Below are 23,495 nucleotides of genomic sequence, written 5' to 3'. Positions count from 1 at the left end.
ATGGGGTGAGAAGTCTGGAAACCACCACAACTGCCTGTGATTCAGTCCTCTGAGGCCTGCTCCAGGGTCACTGTGGCCTGTGCGCCCACGCCAAACTGCGTTCCTCTCCCTGCCCGGCGCAATATGCCTTTCTGATCAACCATCCAGGCTGTCTTTGGCTGGAAATTAGTTTCACTCTGTCTTTTTGTGGGTTCTGCTGCTTTAGAATTCATTTAAAGCCATTTTTTTAGGTATTTGGAGGGGTTTGAGGAAGAGCTCAAGCAAGTCACTGCTTTCCGTCCATCATCAGTTTTCTCTATTTTTATTCATTCCTCCATAGCTATTCAATACGGTGACGACTCTGAGAAGTCCAAAGCCAAAGGGGCACGGATGGCAGCATCGGCAGTGGTGGCAGTAGCAATGATAGCAGGAGAGTCTCCTCTACTTCAGTTCCAAGGATTCCAACGGATGTCATTACTTTTGTATTCCATACCTTGTTCAGTTATTCCTTAATTGATCAGCACTCCCTCAGATTCCCATTTTTTTGCCACCTCAAAAAATTCTATAGATGCTTTTGTACATTCTTTGCTACAGGTTGTTTTGCTCATGAGTAATCCCTACTTTCTCTCTTAATCTACTTTCTCTTAAATTCTGCCTTTCCTCTTCTACTCGCATTTCCCTGCTCAGAGAAATGCATTTCTATACTTCTATACTTAATTCTCTCTCTCTGTCTCTCTCTGTCTGTCTCTGTCTCTCTCTCCCTCTCTGTCTTTCCCGCCTCTGCCTCTTCCTGCTTTGCCATCTCCTCCCTCTCTCCTTCTCCTCTCTCTGTTTCTCCCTCTCCTTCTCCCTTTCCCTCTCATTTTGAGATACAGCTGCTCTCCCAATCCATTTTCTTACTTGTTTATGTGTCAGTGTACCTTGATTATAATTTTCTTTGTTTCTCCCTCTCCTACTCATTCTCCTTTTCTTCCCTGCTCTTTCCACCCTCTTTTAAAATAATGAGACATAGAAGGAACACTCTAGGCCCTCTGTTTCATTAGAGTCTCTGTATGACTCTAGGGATCAGTGGGGACATATTTATCATCCTCCCATAATTTATCCTTTTTAGTGCTTTATACTTTTTCATTTGTGTTTCCAGTTTTACATTGTTATTAACTCCCATATTTGAAATTTAGGGTTTATATTCAGCTCTTGTCATTTAGTATGAAATGCTTAGATTTCCTGCTCAAGATCTGATCTAGTGCATCTTCTAGTTCTGTTTGAGTGAGTTTTAGGGTAGACTCACTGTACTTCTTCCTGCTGCTGTGCTATCTTGTATCCACCTTTCCTATTTTGAATTTAAGAACTGTATAAGGCCAAGGAAAAAATACCACTCATTAGAGAGGTGAGATAACTCTATCTATTACCTGTGACCTACTATGAGTTCTTTTACTAGTCCTATTTTCAGTGCAATGAAAAAAATGCTTCCTTATGTCAGCTATGTATGGTTACCTTGAGTGAATGCATGGAAACCATGGCTCTTTTCAACTACATTTTTAGATATCTGAACATGAACTGTGGTTTTGGAAGATAAATACGTGGGATAAATACCAATCCCAAAAGCCACAGTGGCATCAAGTGCAAGGTGTGTTTCAGAGCAGGAGATCTTGAGCAAGGGAGGGACAGCACAGAAGAACTGGTGGATCTCCTTGGAGCCACAGAAGGGCAAAGTGAATACACTGGTTGAGTACAGGGCCCCAAACAAGCCTCCAGTGAGCCAGGAAGCAGCTGCCATCTTCACACAAGCCCCTCTAGTCATGATGAGCTCATAGTGAAGGGGCTGATAAATGGCCACATAGCGGTCATAGGACATCACTGTGAGGAGAAAAAGCTCTGATGCTACAAATAACACCATTAAAAAGAGTTGTGAGAGACACCCCCAAAAAGAGATGTAGCAGGTGCGAGTTAGAGAGTTAGCAATTGATTTGGGGACTGTGGTGGAAATAAGGCAGAGGTCTAAAAAGGACAGGTTCTTTAGGAAGAAGTACATGGGAGTATGGAGTTTCCCATCAAGAGAGACGAGGGTGAAAATAAGTATATTACCCATTAGAGCCACTAGGTAGGTCAGCAAGAAGAAGACTGCATGTAAGACCTGTAGCTCCCAGATGTTGGAAAAGCCCATGAGGAGGAATCCTGTCACCATGGTGAGATTGGCCATGTTCTAGGGGTAGAGGATTTTCTCTACTGCTTGCATGGAGAAAAGAAACAGATGCAAAATGATAAGAAGAACATCTCAGGTAACTTTGGTTCTGGCTCACTGTGTGACCTTGCAAAAATGACTGTCCTTTTTGCCTTAATTTTCCTATTTTTAAAAGGAAATGTTGGAGCTAGTTCAGAGGATTTAAACTTGAAATTCATGGACCTAAAATATTCTTACAAATGTATTTCTCTGTAGTTTTTTTTCCATTTTAATCTTACATATTTTAATGCCTTTTAGTAAAATGATTCTCATAAATTTGTCCATGGTCTTTCTCAGATTGTAACGGGAAACATGAAGCAAAAATGGGCTAAGAATCCCTGAAGTAGATGATTTTTAAGGCTCTTCTATATCCCAGATTTTCTAGGAATCTCTGAACAATATCCTTACCTTGAAAAAGTTGTTAACAACAGCTGTATCTCTCTCAGTGAATGATGTTCGTTATCATGAAGTACTTTCGTTATAAGATCTCTTTTTATGTAGACTATCCTAAAAGTGTTTTACTAATTTATGCAGAAGACACTGGAGCTCAGAAAAGTTAAGTGACTTTTCAGTCATTATTGAAGAAATGTCAGAACCAAGATGTTAATCCAGGTTTCTTGCTCTTCAGGTTGTCTTGAAAGCTCCTCTAGGTTCCTTTGCTGAGGCATACCTTAATATGCTGTTCATAAACAAATGATTGCCTTACCATCCTTTAAAACTGAGAGTTATGTAGATTATCTCATAATTTTAAAAGATGTCCACTGCCCTGGTTCACTATCCAAGACATTTTGACAATACAGTCTAATAGATTAGACATGTTATGCAGGTGAATGTAGTGTCACAGATTAGACTTCCTCATGGCCTTTTCAATTTCACACTCTCCATTGGCTACAACCAACCCAGACCAGTCATGTTGAAATGCAAATCTATCCTCATGTTGAAAAATAACTCCCAAAGCATTCTCTTCTGCGTTGAATCTCTTCTGGTGCGAAGAATATACGTTATGGAAAACTATTCCTTCAACCCCCAAAACAACACTTTAGAATTTGATTCATTTTGCCCTGGTTAAAACACTTCTGGGACTCAAACAAATCCTTATATACTCATAAATTTTTTCCCCAAACTATACCTCTTAGACCTATTATTTATGCCTATAAAGTAAGGTATAAGTAGACCTTTGCATTTGGGCATGAGGCAAATGAATTTAAAAGGATGCATCAACCATAACATTTGACAAAACATTTATCAAGGCCTCTCTCTGTATAAGCCTCTATTCTAAACCTGCCTAGTTTAAAAAAATGAATCATCTCTAGGCCTCAAGATGTTTCCCGTCTATCGGGGGAACATGTAATATATGTAAATGACTATAATTCAAAGTAGAATGGGATAAGTGCATGGGAGGAGAACAAAGAGCTCAGAGAGATGTGAGACAGAGAGCTTATTTCTGACTGGCAAGATCAAGGTAAAACTTCAAATTTAATGTAATTGGTAGGAAAGTTTTTAGAATTTGGGTTGGATTTCAAAAGGCATAAAAATCAAGGCTGCAAGGGGAGATATTCCATGTATGTTATGAGCACAAACACAGAAGCAGTGATGAGCAAGGCATGGAAGAGGGAATGTCTATTTTCTTCATATAAAGACCTTTTGGAATTCAAATATTGATTTCAAGAGGTATAATTTCAATCAAAGTTCTTGTACTTTAACTAAAATGCCTATTTGAATTATTCTTCTTAAGCCTATTCTTTGTTTTTATTCGGACCTCCAGTTTCAGTACCATTCTACAATTTGCTTGGCAATCCGGCTTAATCTGATTTTACTTTCTTCCCATCCTAATTGTATCCCTGTAATTAGCCAGTTTAACTGCATATTCATCTCTCCTCTTGAATTACTTGCTGCGTTATCTTACTGAAGATTACAACTTGCTAAACCGTAATCCTTGGTTACTTTAGTCACCCACCTCTTATAATTATGCTCATGTACTGCTGGATAGAGCTGGACAAAGTAACAAAACTATACTGACTGGATTCATTACCAATTAATTCCATTTAATTGCAACTGGTCCTCATTTCAGCAAGACAGTACTTTTGTTCCTTTCACATTGATTTTTATGTCCCATTCCTTGCCTTGGCTGCTTCTATACTTATCTTCTCTCCTTATATCTCCCAGACCTTCCCTCCCAAATATTTGCATAAGTGAAGACTTCATATCATACTTCATTTAGAAAATAGAGACAATTATGGTTGAGTGTTGTTTCCCCCTTCTTTTCAACTCACAATTAATTGACATTGTACCCCATTCTCTCCTGCTTTACCCTAATCTCTGATCAAGATTTAAAGGAGCCCTACTCCTGGGAGAATAAAATCCTCTATGTGTATACCCTTGATTCCATCCCATTTTTAAGGTTTTTCCTCTATTATCAGCCTCTTCTCTACCTCTAATATTCGGTCTTTCTCTTACTGCTCATTCCTTTTTTGGGAACAAACATTTCCCTTTTCCTTAAAAACACTTAAATAGTCTCTATAATATTTCTCTACCCAGTAAAAGTCTTAGAAAACTGCTCTCCTTATTTCTTATATCCACTGTATCTTCATTCATTCTTATAAACCCCACATAATCTGACTTATGATCTCATGAGTCAACTGAAATTATCATTTTCAAGGTCAACAATAATTTATTTTTATGTATATCTGATAGATTTTTCTAAAAACTCATTCTTCTTGACATCTGTGTGGTATTTGACACTCTTAAGCACTCTCTCATTCTTTTATAGTGTTTCCTCTCTGGATTTTTGTTACTCTGCTCTCTCTTGGTTGTCCTAATATCTGATAACTAATTCTTAATTTCTCTTGCTGCAACATCACTGTCCCATCATGCCCTCTAACTATGTTTATGCCAAGCTTGTGATTTAGGCTTTCTACTGTTCTTTCCTTTCATGTTCTCTCAGTGACCATATTATTTCACATGGGTTTTTTCATGTTCCCATTACGATGATGAGTCCCATTGCTATATTTCCTGCCCTAGTCTTTCTCTCTTAAGCTTTGGAATTGTGTCATATATTGGACATTCCAAAGTGGATATCCTTTAGCTATCTCAAACTCAGCATGTCCCAAACCCACCGATTATCTTCCTCATTTTCCACAGACCCCCTGGTTATCAACTTTCTTACTTCTTTAAGAGTACTATCATCCTTGCAGTCACCAGATTCATAGCTTCACTGCTATCCTTTTCATGTCACTCTTATCTTTGTCCCCACATTTAATCAGTTTTCACAGAGTGTTCTTTCTATCACCACAATGTCTCCTACATTTGTCCTTTTAACTTCATTTACTCAGCCAACACTCTAGTTCTGACCCTTGTCACTTACTATCTAGAATAGTACAGTATCTTCTAATTGGTGTCCCTGTCCAAAGTCTCTCCCCTCTTTAATCCATTCATCAGATTTCTGCCAAACTGGCTTTCCTAAAACACAAAATTGAGCATGTCATTCCCCCACTCATTAAACCTCAGAGTGCTCACTATTTCTCATAGAATCAAATGGAAACTCTTATTTTTGATTTTTAAATGCTTTCTGAAAGAGAACCCAATCCTTATTTCCAGCCATAGTGCACATACATCTTCTCTACCTTCATCCAATCTAGTGTCTAGCTAACATAACCTTCTTGCTTTTCTTCATATTGTTGTTCGGTCGTTTCAATCATATTTGACTCTGCATGACCCTATTTGGGGTTTTCTTGGCAAACCACTGGAGTGATTTAAGATTTACATCTCCAGCTCATTTTACAGATGAGGAACTGAGGCAAATAGGGGTAAGTGACTTGCCCAGGGCCACAGAGATAGTAAGTGTCTGAAATCGTATTTGAACTCACAAAGATGATTCTTCCTGATTCCCAGCACAGTGCTCCATCCACTGCAACACCTAACCTCCCTTCTTTCCTTATATACAGCATTCTACTTACCATCTCTGTCCTTTTGTCCCACCTATTCAAAAGGCTGAAGTTAAGGACTGTTTTTCCATCTATCTTTGAATCCCTACCCCCTAGCATAGTGATTGACCTACTTTAGGACCTTAGTAAAAGTTTGCTGATTTATTTTTTGTGGTTAGCCTTTCAGTGATCACTTAGTCTATAAGCCATAAGAGTCATTGGAAAGATCATTGTAACCCCAGTTTATGTCCTAAGATTGCCTGAAATGCTCAACTTCTCTGTTTTGTGCTTCCTAAATTTCACCATTAAAGATATAGTTTTGCTTGATGTGCTCTATTTTTTTTTATACTTAGTTGAGATCAGTTAATAGAAAGAATGTGTTGCTTAAATATTATAGAGAAAGCATATGTGATTTTGGAACTTGCTACACCACAAAGAAAGCTGGTGCTGAGTGCATAGAATGAGAATTTGAAAGGATGGGAGACTAAAATGAATGCTCATTGGATACCAAGGGAGCAACATGAAGGACCTGCATGCCAAAACTTAGTAAAGACTATAAAGATGTAAGAGCTTACCTAAAACAATCCTCACATTCTTTTTAATTTTTGCCACACTTGGCTGGATTTTCATACCCAAGAACCTGCTTAAAATCATAGATGGAAGTTGTAACAACCTCTCTCCCTTTGCTGACATAGTTTTTAATATTTGTGGACATTTAAGATTTGTTTTGTCACAGTTTTTTCTAATCTTGGACACAAAGTCACTGATGCATCTACATTTTGATAACAAAAAAGGTGGAAATGTATACCTCTTATTCCTTTCATTTCTTCAACCCATTGGTTGAAATAAGACTATTTGTTCTCCATTCAGGCACCTATAGACTGATGTAGAGATGGACTAAGCTTTCGAAAGTGAAGGATATTCATATACCCAGTGCTGACCTGCAGTCGACAAAAACTTTTAATTTCCTTTGTTCTGATTTCTGGGCCTGGTAGGATCCAACTATATTCTCAGTCACAGTAAGTACATTGAGGCGGGAAGCAGTGATGCCTTGCTAGCTATGCTTACCACTTTTATACTTCAACTATAGCTTTTAAAGTATTTTTAGGGAATCACATTTCTTAGTATTTAGTTCTTTTTCTCAAGTTGATATATTTGCTCTATTCTTACATCATTTTATTTTCCTTCTGAGGTTCAAGCTCTCTAAATTTGCTGGGATTCTCTGAGGATGATAGAACTACAGTTCTCCTGAGAGTTTCTGTAGTTATTCAGTGTTAAGGGCTCTACAGTCCCTGATCTTAAATCCTAGAACCTATAGCCAAGTTCTTAGCATGGCCCTTGGGAAATGAGGGACACTTGCGGACTCTATGACACCTACATCTTGTGACTTATCTTGATAATACCATAAATATCTCAGTAAACATCAGATCACAATTTTTTTTTTCTTTTGGGCTAGGCAATGGGGTTAAGTGACTTGCTCTGGGTCACATAGCTAGTAAGTATCAAGTGTCTGGTCTGAGGCCAGATTTGAATTCAGGTCCTCCTGACTCCAGCTTCTGTGCTCTATCCACTACACCATCTAGCTGCCCCATCACATCACATTTAAAATTATTTTTAATTCAGAAAAAAGTTTCATATCCCACAAAGCAATATAAATCAGTATACCATAGCCTTCCTCAAAACCAAACAAACCCAAGAAAAGATATTCCTCTGCAACTCTTAGAAAAAGCAGCATACTTCATTGCAACCATTAACTTTTATATTTCTCCATTTGTTATAAGAAAGGGGGTTTCATTTGACAATCTGACACAAAAATCATCTCTGTTCCTAGCACCCAGCACAGTGCCTTATACATACTAAACATTTATTGAGATGTAGAAAGAAGTCATGAAGATATGAGAGAGAGGGCAGGAGGGAGGGAGGATGAGAGAGAGAGAGAAAGAGAGACAGAGAGAACTTTAAGAGATGTCTTAATACTTAACCTCTCTCCATCACTATGATATCATATCTCTGTGCTGGGTTTCTGATCATTTTCCTGAATTCCTCTTTTTTGATTAGTCATGTCTGATTCTTCATGACCCCATGGAGGAAATTGTCCTAGTCCCTTCTATCCTCCCCTATCTCTTGAACTCTGACCAAGTTAATTTTCATTGTTTGCACGATAACTATTTCATCCTCTGCACTTTTCCTTTTGCCTTCAATTTTTTCCAACATCAGGGTCTTTTCCAATGAGTTCTATCTTCTCATTATGTGGTCAAAATATTTAAGCTTCAGCTTCAGTATTTGGCCTTTTAGTGAACTGCCTGAATTGATTTCTTTTAATATTGTCTGATTTGATCTCCTTGCTGTCTAAAAGACTCTCAAAAGACTTCTCAAGCACCACCATTTGAAAGCGTCAATTCTGTGGTGCTCAGCTTTCCAAATAGTCCAACTCTCATAGCCATTCTTTGCTCCTGGAAAAACCATCGCTTTGACTATATGGACCTTTGTTGGTAAGGTGATATCTCTGCTTTTTAGTATGCTGTCCCAATTTGCCAGAGCTTACCTTCTAAGGAGCAAGTGTCCTCTAATTTCATGGCTTTAGTCACTGTCTGTAGTGATCTTTGAGCCCAAGAATATAAAATATGACACTGCTACCATTTCTTCTCCCTCTATTTGCCAAGAAGTGTTGAGACCAGTTGCCAAGATCTTAGTTTTTTTGGTATCAGACTGCAAGCCAGCTTTTACAATTTCTTTTACCCTCATAAAGAGGCTTCTTAAGGGAAGAGGACTTCACTTCACTTTCTGCTATCAGAGAATTAATTTCTCATTGTTTTTCTCTTTATGGTTAGGTCATTTATATCCTATACGGCATACAGTTGCTGTTAGTACCTCCATTAATTCTTACTCAAATGCTCTCTATCATTCTTGCTCTTATGTTTTAGGATACCCTCACATGATTATAGTTCATAATGAGTATAGTTTATAATTCTACTTCACCACACTCCATCATTTTTTTGTTCTCCTGCTACTTTTAGTAGCACTATAGTAGTAGTCCCATTGATAGCATTATTCCAGTCATGGGGTTCATGACACAAAGATTCAGTGATCCATATGATCATATTTGCTTCTTGAATCATGCCCCCTAGTTCTTCTTGTTTGTTACCTAAATTTGGATTTTATATATGGACTTTTTAGCCCATGAATTTTATTTCTGATCCTTTCTTGGAACCTGTCATGTGGCTTTCTGAAAGTTTCTCAACTGCTATCCTTCTTCTTTCATTTTAGCCATACTTTATGCCATTTATCTTGGTGAAAGTGAATAGTTAACTTTCCATCATCATTTTTATTTTAAATCACTTTTAGTGAGCATATATGTTCTTATGAACTTCCATTCCTAGACAAGAGCCATTGCTTTGTATTATGCCAACATCCAGATATCCAAACCCAATTTTCTTTTATTATCTTCTTGAATAACTTTTCATTAACCAAATTAATTTTTTTCTTTTCTGCATAGGGAAAATACCACATGATTCCCTATATGCTTCATGACAATGCTTTCTAGGTTCCTTCTGACATTATTTGTGTCCATGAGATTCGTAAAAATTGGAAGTTATTCTCATTTTGACAATTGCTGGCAATTTTCTGGTGTGTCTTCAGGCACCTGTCCCAAGAAGAAACAAAATTCTCTGATATTGGTAAGAGGACTAACTGCTTAAGTATTCATGAGCATAGGTATAACTGCCTCTCTTTTTCTGCCTCCTCTGACTGTTACTGAGATTCCTAATAATCTGGAGTAAATGTCATGTTACTCAAACTGATAGGTGTGAGGTGGTATCCCAGAGTTATTTTAATTTGCATTTCTCTAATCAATAGTGATTTAGAAAATTTTTTTCACATGATTATTGTTAGCTTGGATTTCTTCTGAAATCATATTATTTGAACATTTATCAACTGGGGAATATCTCTTATTTTTATAAATTTGACTCAGTTCCCAATATATTTGAGAAATGAAGATTTTATCAGAGAAACTTGGTGTAAATATTTTCTCCAGTTTCCTGTTTTCTTTCTAATTTTGGCTGTATTAGTTTTGTTTATGCAAAAGCCTTTTAATTTTATGTCATCAAAATAATCTATTTTATTTCCACCAATCCTTTCTATCTGTTTGATCCTAAACTCTTCTTTATTGATAAATCTGACAGGTACATTTTTTCATGTTCCCCTGATTTACTTATGATGTCAGCTTTTATGTCTAAATCATTTATGCATTTTGAATTTATCTTAGTATACAGTGTGAGATATAGGTCTATCCCTAGTTTTTCCAAACTGCTTTTCAGTTTTCCCAACAATTTTTGTCAAATCTGAGTTCTTACCCAACAAGCTTTGATCTTTGGGTTTACCAAACACTAGGTTATTATGGTCATTTATTTCTATGTATTGTATACCTAATATGTTATACTGATCCGCCACTCTATTTCTTATCCAGTATTAGGTTATTTGATGATTACCATTTTGTAATATAGTTTGAAACCTGAAATTTTTAGGTTGCCCTCCTTTGCATTTTTCCCCCATTCATTCCCTTATTATTTTCACCTTTTGTTCTTCCAGATTGATTTTGTTACTCTTTTTTCTAGCCCTATAAAGTAAATTTTGGTAGTTTGTTAGGGCACTGAATAAGTAAATTAAATTAGATAGAATTGTTTTTTTTTATTATTTCATCTTTGCCTGATAATGAGCAATTAATATTTCTTTGTTAATAAATATAAAATTGTCATACTCTATAAATATAAAAATAATTATTATTTATTATTTATATAATAATATTATATATTATATAATAAATATAATATTAATAATATAAAATAATGAATAATAAATGTAATAGTAATTATAATATAATATATAACAACATAATAAAATTATAATAAATAATAATTAAAATATAATAGATAAATTATATAAATAATAATTAAAATAAATAATTATTATTTATTATTATTATAATAAAAATAAAAAAATAAATATAAAATTGTTAATAAATAAAAGTTCTTTGCTTTTATTGGTGTGAAAATTGTTTTATAATTGAGTTCTATGAACTCAATTTGGTCGACTCCCAAATATTTTATATTGTCTGCAGTTATTTTAAATGGCATTTCTCCTATTTTTTACCACTGGGTTTTTTGGTAATATATAGAAATGCTAATGATTTATGTGGATTTATTTTATATCCTGCAACTTTGTTTCAGTTAGTTGTTTCAACTGCTTTTTTTTAGTTGATCATCTAGGGTTTCTTAGTATACCATCATATTATATGCAGAGTGATACTTCTGTTACCTCATTGCCTATTTTTATTCTTTCAATTTATTTTTCTTTTCTTATTGCTATAGCTAATATTTCTAGTTCAATCTTGAATAGTACAGATGATAATAGACATTCTTGCTTTACTCCTGTTATTATTGGGAAGTCTTTAAATTTATCCCCATTACAGGTTATGCTTGCTCTTGGTTTGAGATAGGTACTACTTATGATTTTGAGAACAGTTCCACCAATTCGTATGCTTTCTAGTGTTTTTAATAGGAATATGTGTTGCATTTATCAAAAGCTTTTTCTTCCCCTATTGAGATAATAATATGATTTTTATTATTTTTATTATTGATAAGTTCAATTCTGCTGAGAGTTTTTAAAAATATTTAGGGGGTGGAGCCAAGATGGCTGAGTAAAAGCAGTGACTTGCTTGAGGTCTCCCCCAAACCCCTCCAAATAACTATAAAAATGGCTCTAAAAAATTCTAAAGCAGCAGAACCCACAAAAAGACAAAGTGAAACAAATTTCCAGCCCAAGACAACCTGGTTCATTGATCAGAAAGGTATATTGTGCCAGTCTGGGAAAGGAGCACAGTTTGGAATGGACACGCAGGCCACAGCGAACCTAGAGCAGACCTCAGAGGACTGAATCACAATCAGCTGTGGTGGTTTCCAGACTTCTCAAACCATGAACACCAAAGACAACTTAGAATGTCAATGGGAAAAGTCTGTTTCTGTGGTGAAAGAGAAACATGGGGTCCCAGCACCATCCCTGGAGCTCACCCCTGGGGCAGTGGCTGCCCCCTGAGCTTCCAGCTCACAGACTGAGGTGGAATCAAGTGGCTGATTAGAGGGGGATTGCAGGGATCTCTCTGGTGGTGCAGGATTCTCTTGCTTTGCGCATGCTTGGATCTGGGACAGAGTTCTGGGTGGCAGTCCTAGGGTGAGGAGGAGCACTGGTGTGGTGGAGCTTGTAGTGACTGTGGAGAGGAAACCCTCCTCATAGTTTCAAGACAGAAAAGAGTGCTTGTGGTCACTTATAGACCAGAGCACAGGCCAGGAAAGGAATAAACACCTCACTCTTGATCATAGCACCTTAGAAGAACTGAAAATTTATAGGTCCCTAGAAGTATCTCTGAAAACAGCTGCATAAAACCCCTGAAGCTTGGGACAGTACATTCTCCACACTGGAAACAGACCCCTACCTTAACAAAGAACAATGTGGCCTGTAAGACCTGCAGCTCCCAGATATTGGAAAAGCCCGTGAGAGGAATCCTGTTATCACAGTGAGGTTGGCCATACTATGAGAGTTCTCTTCACTGTCTGCAAAGCTTAAAAAAAAACCTATCAGATGATGAGAGGAACACTCAGTGTGTTGGAAGTTAGAAGACCTCAATTTCAGTTCATTGACTGACCTTGGGGAAAGCACAATTCTTTTGTCTGCCTCAATTTTATTATTTGTTAATGAGAGAATTGAAACTAGGACTTGAGACTAGACAATTGGATGATGAGGTCCATCAATTTTTTAAATATGTTCATAAGTTTATTTCCATAGAGTTTGTTTCCTTCAAAATCTGTTTGTTTTATTTTATGATTTTAAAGATATTATTCAAGAAAGTTCCCATAGATTTCAACAGAAGGGCCCCAAATCACATGAAAGACCAAGAACCATTGAATTAGATGATTTCCAAATCCTCTTCTACATCCAATGAAACTGCAAATCTATGAAAAGGATCATCACCTTGAAAAAGATGATAAAGATAATAGTGAAAGAGATTTCTTTAAATGTGTGATTTTAAAGGATTATATAAAACTATTTTTATAAGAACCTGTGAGGTAGATAACTCAAGTAGCAATATTACCTTTTTACACAATAGGATAGTAAGAGTCAGAGAAGTTATGTGACTTTTCAGTATTCACAAAAATGCTTAAAATTAGGATGTTAACCCAAGTATCTGATGTCAAGACTGACTTGAAAGTTCTTCCAGGTTCCTGTGCTGAGGCAAACCTGAATTTGCTCTTTATGAACAAATGATTGTCTTCCATTCTTTAAGGCAAATAGTGTTATAGATTCTCAAGCAATTTTAAATGCTATCCAGTGCTCAGGATGGATATCTAGTCCAAGACTGTCATTTTGATATTATCAGTTCAGTAGCCTAGAATTTTCACAGAAAAGAGGGCAATGGTACCGTTTTGAGACCAACTTGGCCTATTTCATTGTGTGCTCTTTGTTGACCAAAGACTATGCCACCAACCATCTTGAAATACAAATCCATTCTTAGCTTGAAGCCTAACTCTTAGGGCATGCCCATTTGTGTTGAAACTGTTTTACCATCTCTATATGCAGAAGATAGTGTAGGGAATAACTGTTCTCTTCCCATCCTGATTCACATTGACTGAATTAAAATATGCATCTACACTTAATAAACTTATGCATTATATCACAGAGCTTCTCTTCAAACCAACTATGATGCCATATAGATATGCATCTGTACATTTAGACATGGGACAAAGATATGACTCAGTATGTCTTTTCCATAAGCTTTGATCAGTTGTTTGCTTTGTGCAAGCCTCTGTCCTAAATCTACATATTTAAAAAAAAATGAATCACCTCTTGTTGCAAACTTCAATGTTTTTTAAGTCTTTCAGGGGTTATAAGAAAAACATGCAAATAATTACAATTCAAAATACCAAGGAATAAATAGATGAGATGAGAACAAACTGTTTAAAGACATATGTGAAGGTGAACTTCTGACTGGTATTGTCGGGGAGAACTTTCTAATTTATGGAGGTGGTAAGGTAGTTCTTCGAGGATAGGTAGGTAGTATTTTAACAGACAGGCAGAAGTATTCTGGGAGACAGTGTTATATACATGATGTGCACAAATACATAGAAATTGAGATGTGCAAGACAAATTTGACATGAGGAATTATCTTTTATCCCTAACATAAGGATAGTTTGAAATCCGAATATTTATTTCAAGAGACATACTTTCAAATAAATTCCTCTATTTAAAAAAAAAGTATAATGCCCACATTTAACCATAGGTTATTCTTCTTTAATTTCTTCTGTGTTCACCAGTACCTTTAGTCCATGCACCCCTCAGTACCTTCCCTGACCAACTGCTTTGACCTAATTTCCTTCCCTTTTCAATTGATGCCTTATATTTAACCAAATCAACTCTATATTTTTCTTAGGTTACTTACTGCATTGTCAAATTGCAGATCACAACCACAAAGGCCCATGCAAGTCCAAAGTCAGCTAGATTAATTACTCATTTATTATTTATTAACAGATTTTGAGATTTCAAATATCTGTAAGGAACTCCTCCTGAGTAACAAAAGACAGTGTGTTATAAAATTTGGTATACATAGGTTTTAATGAGTGAAGGATCCATGTGCTGGCTAGGAGGGATAGAATCCAATTAGTTTTTTAGATACATGGAAAGGAATGAAAAATGCGGTATAGTCTAGCATCTCAAATGAGTACATCTTGAAAGCTGGCAATGTTAGGATGAAGTTCCTTCAACAGGAAAATTTCTTGAATTGCGCTACTTGTAATGTCCTCCTCACTCTGTAATCTGGTTTTCATCATGGCTACCATCTGACCTGTAGTTTCTGTGGACCCTTGTATACAGCACCATAAGTACCTTCTTCAGTTTTTTCTATTTTTGTATATTCCTCCTTAGCTATTTAATATGGTGTCCACTATGAGAAGTACAAATCCAAAGGGGCACAGATGGCAGCATAGGCAGTGGTGGCAGTAGCAATGATAGCAGGATAGGGTCCTCCACTTCACTTCCAAGGATTCCAACTGATGTCATCACTTTTGTATTCCATACCTTGTTCAATTATTCCTCAATGGATCAACACTCCCTCAGATTCCCATTTTTTTGCCACCTCAAAAAATTCTATACATGATTTTGTACATTCTTTGCTACAGTTTGTTTTGCTCAGGACTAATCCCTAATTTCTCTCTTAATCTACTTTCTCTAAAATTATGCCTTTCCTCTTCCACTCCTGTTTCCCTGCTCAGAGAAATGCATTTCTATACTTCTCTCTCTGTCTCTGTCTCTGTCTCTGTTTCTGTCTCTCTCTCTCTGTCTCTCTGTCTGTCTGTCTCTCTCTCCCTCTCTCTCTCTCTCTGTCTCTCTCTGTTTCCACCCCCTACCGCCTCCTGCTTTGCCATCTCCTCCCTCTGTCCTCCTCTCTCTCTTTCTTCCTCTCCTTCTTCTTTTCCCTCTCATGTTGAAATACAGTTGTTCTCCCAATCCATTTTCTTATTTGTTTGCATGTCTATGTACCTTGATTATAATTTTACTTTGTTTCTCTCTCTCCTGCTCATCCTCCTTTTCTTCCCTGCTCTTTCCACTCTCTTTCAAAATGATCAGACATAGAAGAAACACTCCAGGCACTCTGTCTCATTATAGTCCCTCTATGACCACTGGTTCAGATAATAGGGATCAGTGGGGACATGTTTATCATCTTCCCATATTAGAGTATAGGTAATTTTTTATACTTTTTCATTTATGTTTCCAGTTTTACATTGTTATTAACTCCTGTATTTGAAATTTAGGGTTTCTATTCAGCTCTTATCTTTTAGTATGAAATGCTTGGATTTCCTGATCAAGATTTGATCTAGTGCATCTTCTAGTTCTGTTTGAGTGAGTTTTGGGGTAGAACTCACTGTACTTCTTCCTGCTGCTGTGCTATCTTGTATCTACCTTCCATATTTTGAATCTAAGAACTGTATAAGGCCAAAGCAAAAATATCACTCATTAGGGAGGGGAGCGAATTGTATTTATCTGTGACCTACTATGAGTTCTTTTGCTTGTCCTGTTTTCAGTTCAGTGCAAAAAGGGCTTCCTTATATCAGATATGTATGGTTACCTTGAGTGAGTGAATGGAAACCATTGCTCTTTTTAACTACATTTGTAGATATTTGAGTATGAACTATGGTTTGGAAAATAAATACATGGGAAAATTAATTCAAAGAGATATAATTATTATTGTTATTATTATTTTTTGGTGAGGCAACTGTGGTTAAGTGACTTGCCCAGAGTCCCATAGCTACTAAGTGTTATGTGTCTGAGGCCAGATTTGAGCTCAGGTCCTCCTCATTCCAGGGGTGGTGCTCTATCCACTGTCCCACCTAGCTGCCCCAAAGAGATACAATTCTTGAAGAAATCTTTGAGATTGATCTTATTTCCCTTAAGCCTGTTAGTTTCAAATGAAAATACAGATGATTTCTAGAGTTATATTTTTGTTCTGCTACATTAATGAAGGTGTATATTATTTTAACTTCTTAGTTTTTAAAAGCTTATCTAGGGGTCCCTCAATGAATAATCATTTATAACATATGTTTTCCTCTCCTCTAATCAATAATCCAGTAATTTATTTGTCTTGCTGTTTTTCTGTAGCTAGTGTTTAAATAATAAAGATGATGATGAGAATCTTTCCTTTTCACCTGTGATGACTTTTCTGAGAAAGGTGAAATTGAAGAACAACAAAGGAAATAATACTACATTGGATAGGAGGAAGAGAGGAAGCTTGGTATTTCAGAAACTTCAAGCTCCTCGTGTTGTTCAAAGAGGATATAGAAGCAACAGGTTTGGCTATAGCCCACAAAAATGACCATTAAAATTCAGGTAGATTAGAAGGCAAGAGAAATGATGCCAGTTGCTCAGGAAGTATTTAGTGTATTCCTACTATGTGCAAGGAGAACTACTCAGTTTTAAGGACACAAGTGCAAGGAATGAGGCAACCCCTAGTCTCAAAAAGCTTGTGTTCTAAAGATAGAGCCCAAAAGATAAAGAACAAATTACAAATGGTCAGTAAATGTATGGTATATTGTGATAGAGTGCATCAGCAGATGAGGGAGATAAGAAAAGGCTTCAGAAGATGTTGCTTGTTCTGTACCATAAAGAAAGAGAAGAGAGTCTTTGAGGCACAGAGGTAATGAAGAATTGCATTTAAGACATGTAGTATATTCAGTGTAAAGGCACAGATCTGGGGACCAGAGTGAAGGTCAATTCAGCTGATCAAAGTGTGATAAGGAGTAATATTTAAAGAGGAAAGATGGATGTGAAGCCAGTTCTTAAAGTGCTTTAAAAGCTGAATAATGGAGTTTATATTTTATACTTGAGCTTATAGGATGCTAGTAGAATTCATTGAGTTGGACAGTGACATGGTCAGATTTGCTCTTAGTATAATTGTTTTGTCAGTACTGCTTAGAATGTTCTGGAGTGATGAGAGACTTGAATCAGGGAGGCTTGGTAGGAGACTATTGCAGTAATCTAGGCTAGAGGTGACGAAAGCCTGAATTAAGGTGATACCTGTGTGAATGGAGAGAAGGGATCAAACAAAGGGGAAGTTTTTGCAACTGATTATGCAGACAGTCTATCTGAAGCAGGAAAGTACAGACAGAGATAGGAGACTTCACGTGCCAGGCAAGTCAAACTACCGCCCCTTTGTCAATCAATTTTTCCTCTCAAACTTGGATAGAGATAGACACAGAATTTGAGCTCAACCATCCTAGAGACAGTATCACACTAGACCACCTCTGTTTCAAGCCCAGTCCCTACAGCTGTCATCCAGGGAATTACAATTGTGGATGAGAGACCAGAAAACTCCTTTTAAAGGTGTTTTTTTCAGTAGCCATATCTATTAGTTATCCACCTCTGCATTGTCAAATGATGTGATATCAGAAATGGATATGGTTCTATAAATGGAAATCACAGTAAAAAAGATGTTTTACCACCTATCTTATTTTTCTAATCTAAGGACCACTAGGTTTTTTCATCTCACTTGCATGTGAATTCTGTTATTGGTGGTCTTCCCTTATTTGAAGATGAGCTCCTCGAAAGAAAATATTGTCACAGGAATAATATAAGGGCAGCGCCCTTGATGAATTCAATTTAACATATGTTTTCAGGCAGTGATTTATGATTGGGTTAAGAGAGGAGTAAGGGGGTAAGGAGATATCTAACGGTCAATCATGATTTATATTGGTATATGGCAAACAGGTAACCACATTAGGAAAGTGAAAGAAAAGAAAAACAAAGTAATTCTCAACAAATCCTAGTGAAGTTCATTCAAGAATATATGGAGTCTCATATATGTAGATGACTAAATTTCAAATTGACAAGGGGGGCTAAGAATACATTTACTTTCATCCCCACTTTCTTTTGTCACTTTCAAGTGTGGGACGCATTCTAGTTTCAGCTTATGGAGGAACCCATAGCATCTGATTCCTATCACCTGACTGAAGTTACTAATTTTGTTGTATCCATTCAAAGGAGAGCAATATCACAGATTTAATTATCTATTTATTTTAAATTACTGTCTGGCTGGAGAATACTTTCCCATCTACCTCATCTCTTTTAGTTTTCCCATCTCCTGGTCTTTCTAGTGTTTTAACTGATTAAGAGACAAGGGTTTATTTATTGTCTCCATTCTCAAATACATACTTTGATATTTTGGATGTTGTAGGTATAAGTGGGCCAGTCATTGGATCCATGGCTGGTTTTGTAGGTGCCCCTTTTCTTCAGTTTGATAACTTTTTAAAAGTTTTTTTAAGTTTTTTTGTTTTTTAGTAATTGGAAGCCTAGACAAGGAGTGCCATTAAAACAATTCAGGAATGGTGCAAAAACCATCCCTTCTGACTGCCCCCCAAATATCTATATCTATATATATAAATAATTTTTTTTTGGTGAGGCTATTGGGGTTAAGTGACTTGCCCAGAGTCATACAGCTAGTGAGTGTTATGTCACCTAGCTGCCCCGATATGACTATATTCAACAAATAAGCAAATTATATCTTTTGTTTATCAATCTATCTTTAATATTCATTGTCATATAATATAGTGTGTTCATATGTAATTATATAGTATATATTAATAAAGTCTTGCACATAACATTAAATATATGTTGTTTACTCATTCAGTCATGTCCAATTCTTCATGGCCCAATGGACTTCAGTTTAGGGGGTTTTCTTGGCAAAGACAATGGAGTGGTTTGACACTTGTTTTTCCAGTGGGTCACCAATCCATAGGCGAAGAAATGTTAAGCGACTTCTCCAAAATCACACAGCTAAGGAATTTCTGAGGCTATATTTAAACTCAGGTCTTCCTGATGTTAAGCCTTGCACTCTATCCATATTACCACCTATTGTATGTGTGTGTGTATGTGTGTGTGTGTGCGTACATGTGTGTTGTGTGTGTGTGTGCAAATAGATAGATAGATGGATACATAAATGTATACTTGAATATGAATGATTTAATATAAAGACCCCTCTCTTATTTAAGTGACCTCTATAGGGATATAAGTTCAACAAAACTTTAAACACATTAAATATATGGACTTAGCCAAGCATCTTAAAGTATGGTCTTGAATATGTATTTACTTTCTTCCAAAGTGGACATAAAGCTATACTCTCTGGGGTAACAAATTAATAAGAAAAAGAATGTCTTTTCTGTGTACAGTGACAACAAAGAAATCAAGTTACACTTTGCTCTTGTAAGAATCTTACTCTTTAAATGGGATTCTGTACATTAAATGTATCATGGATTTGTATGATCAGAACACATGACTGACTTAGTTATTTGTGTATCATTTGCCCTTTCATGCTCCTAATATAAGCAGTGGGTAAAAATTGCAGTGAGAGCAATATTTGGCCTAATGGGAGAAAAATATCTGAACAATTTAAAACCTGCAAAAGTGGAATGGGTTGCCTTTGCATGAAGTTATTCTCCCTCACTGAAAATACTCACATGAAATTTGGATGACCATGAATGGTGGGTGTTTAATATGGATGTCAAGTTCAGGTAAGATTAGACTAGAGGAATAGCCTTTGATGTCCCTCCCAATTCTGGATTTCTGTACTTATGTTCTAAATTTGAAGGTTAAATCAGGAGTCTAACACTTTTCTGAAATAAAATTAGTTGAAAACAACATATTTGAAGATCCTCTCATCAATTTTATATTAACTCTTTACTTAACAACTGACAACATGGAATAGTGGAAAACATTATCTGGCTTGAGAATAGATGAAACACTTGAATCAGAATGCCATCACTTACTGTAGATCTTGAAAATGTTTATTATTATTAAATATAAAGTGGTGATAATAATACTTCTTCTAATTATCTCTAGCTATTATTGTGGTGATCAAATATTGGATAGTAAAATCACTTCAAAGAACTGTAAAGCAAAATAAACGTATGAAGACTTTTTTGTGCTTCACTGTTAGTTGTGGCACCCTGAGTCAAATGTTTCATCTGTGTTCAAGTCAGATAATATTTTCTATCATTCTATGCAGCTATGTGTTAAGAAAAGAGTTGTCATAAATTGATCAAAGGAACTTCATATACATTATTTTCAAATAAGTATCCTTTTTTCAGGAAACTAATGGCCTTTTGTTTTCAGGACCAGAATGACTGAACATACTTTTAAAAGCATATTGTTATGATTCTCCAGAAAATCTGGAAGTCAACACTTTAAAATTGGTGAGCTTGACATGGACATGGTAGCAAGGAATTTAAGTCAGTAAACACATATTGAAGTGATATACCAATATGTATAAAATGTATATATATAAACATAAATGTGTATAAATTCAAACATATACATATATGAATACCTGTATCTATGTAAACATATGTTTATACATGTGTAAATATATGTGCACAGTCATATTTTCATGGAAAAGATTTTGGTATTAATCCCTTTGAGAAGTATTCCCAGGCTATGAGTTTCATCAAAGCAGTCTTCATGTCCTTGTTCCTCAGACTATAGATGAATGGGTTCATGGTTGGGGGCAGCACTGTATAGAACATGGGCAACAACAGATCTAGAAGTGAGTCAGATTCCTGGGGTGGCTGTAGATAAGCAATGACAGCTGTGGTGGTAAAAACCATGAGAACAATGAGGTGGGGCAGGCAAGTGGAGAAGGCTTTTGACCTACCCTCTCTGGTTGGAATCTTCAGGACAGTTGAGAAGATATGACTGTAAGAGATTGTGATGTAAATAGAGCAGAAAACCATTTTACCAATCCCAAAAGCCACACTGACATCAAGTGCAAGGTGTGTTTCAGAGCAGGAGATCTTGAGCAAGGGAGGGACATCACAGAAGAACTGGTGGATCTCCTTGGAGCCACAGAAGGGCAAAGTGAATACACTAGTTGAGTACAGGGCCCCAAACAAGCCTCCAGTGAGCCAGGAAGCAGCTGCCATCTTCACACAAGCCCCTCTAGTCATGATGAGCTCATAGTGAAGGGGCTGACAAATGGCCACATAGCGGTCACAGGACATCATTGTGAGGAGAAAAAGCTCTGATGCTACGAATAACACCATTAAAAAGAGCTGGGAGACACACCCCCAAAAAGAGATGTAGCAGGTGCGAGTTAGAGAGTTAGCAATTGATTTGGGGATTGTGGTGGAAAGAAGGCAGAGGTCTAAAAAGGAGAGGTTCTTCAGGAAGAAGTACATAGGAGTATGGAGTTTCCCATCAAGAGAAATGAGGGTGAAAATAAGAATATTCCCCATTATAGCCACTAGGTAGATCAGCAAGAAGAATATTGCATGTAAGACCTGTAGCTCCCAGATGTTGGAAAAGCCCATGAGGAGGGATCCTGTCACCACAGTGAGATTGGCCATGTTCTAGGGGTAGAGGATTTTCTCTACTGCCTGCATGGAGAAAAGAAACAGATGCAAAATGATGAGAACATCATCTCAGGTAATTTTGGTTCAGGTTCACTGTGTGACATTGGACAAATGACAGTTCTTTTTGCTTTAATTTTTCTATTTTTAAAATGAAATGATGGAGCTATTTCAGTGGATTTAATCTTGAAATTCATGGACCTAAAATATTTTTTATAAATGTATTTCCCTGTAGTTTTTTTTTTCTATTTTAATCTTACATCTTTTAATGCCTTTTAGTGAAATGATTCCCATAAATTTGTCCATGATCTTTACCAGATAGCAAAGGGATCCATGAAAGAAAAAATGGCTAAGAACCCCCCAAGTAGATGATTTTTAAGGCTTTTCTACATCCCAGATTTTCTAGAAATCTCTGAACATTATCCTTACCTTGAAAAAGTTGTTAGCAACAGCTGTATTTCTCTCAGTGGATGATGTTCATTATCATGAAGTACTTTCATTATAAGATCTCTTTTTATGTAGACTATTCCAATAGTGTTTTATTAATTTATGCAGAAGGTACTGGAGCTCAGAAAAGTTAAATGGCTTTTCAGTCATTATTGAAGAAATGTCAGAACCAAGATGTTAATCCAGGTTTCCTGCTTTTCAGGCTGTCTTGCAAGCTCCTCTGGGTTCCTTTGCTGAGGCATACCTTAATATGCTGTTCATAAACAAATGACTGTCTTACCATCCTTTAAGACTGAGAGTTATGTAGATTATGTAGTGATTCTAAATGATGTCCACTGCCCTGGACTAGTTCACTATTCAAGACATTTTGAAACTACAATCAGCGTAATAGAGTAGACATGTTATGAAGATGAATGTAGTGTCACAGAATAATCTTCCTCATGGCCTTTTCAATTTCACGCTCTCTGGTGGCCACCACCAACCCAGACCAGTCATGTTGAAATGCAAGTCTATCCTCAAGTGGAAAAATAACTCCCAAAGCATTCTCTTCTGTGTTGGATCTCTTCTGATTTGAAGAATGCAGAATATGGAAAAATTGCTCCCTCCACCCCCAAACACCACTGTAGATTGTGATTTGTTTTGTGCTACTTAAAACACTCCTGGAACTCAAACAAATCCTTATATAGTCATAAATTATTTCCTGAGCTATACCTCTTAGACCCATTATTTATGCCTATAAGGCTATATATAAGTAGACATTTGAATTTGGGCATGAGGCAAAGGAATTAAAAAGGGTGGATCAACCATAACATTTGACAAAACATTTATCAAGGCCTTGCTCTGTATAAGCCTCTATTCTAAACCTGCATAGTTTAAAAATATGAATCATCTCTAGGCATCAAGATGTTTCCAGTCTATCAGTGGAACATGTAACATATGTAAATGACTATAACTGAAAATAGAATGGGATTAAGTGCATGGGAGGAT

The 23,495-nt window shown here is 36.4% G+C and overlaps 2 protein-coding genes and 1 pseudogene across 2 annotated transcripts; all 3 read right to left on the bottom strand.

Annotated features, from left to right (window-relative positions):
- Positions 1-323: 323 nt before the first annotated feature.
- LOC114037226 (olfactory receptor 14A2-like) lies at positions 324-2,179 on the bottom strand. The gene is made up of 2 exons (XM_027854040.1): positions 1,560-2,179; positions 324-420 (listed from the first exon to the last, which is right to left on the bottom strand). The coding sequence occupies exons 1-2, from the start codon at positions 2,177-2,179 to the stop codon at positions 324-326; spliced, it is 717 nt and encodes a 238-aa protein (XP_027709841.1).
- A 12,428-nt stretch (positions 2,180-14,607) lies between these two features.
- LOC114037220 lies at positions 14,608-20,193 on the bottom strand (annotated as a pseudogene).
- Positions 20,194-21,101: 908 nt separating this feature from the next.
- LOC114037209 (olfactory receptor 14A2-like) lies at positions 21,102-22,058 on the bottom strand. The gene has a single exon (XM_027854020.1). The coding sequence runs from the start codon at positions 22,056-22,058 to the stop codon at positions 21,102-21,104; it is 957 nt and encodes a 318-aa protein (XP_027709821.1).
- Between the last annotated feature and the right edge of the window lie 1,437 nt (positions 22,059-23,495).

The sequence above is a fragment of the Vombatus ursinus genome, unplaced genomic scaffold (genome assembly GCF_900497805.2).
Source record: "Vombatus ursinus unplaced genomic scaffold, bare-nosed wombat genome assembly UNPS02000582.1, whole genome shotgun sequence".
Taxonomy (NCBI): domain Eukaryota; kingdom Metazoa; phylum Chordata; class Mammalia; order Diprotodontia; family Vombatidae; genus Vombatus; species Vombatus ursinus.
This window is presented reverse-complemented; position numbering and strand designations above follow the sequence as displayed.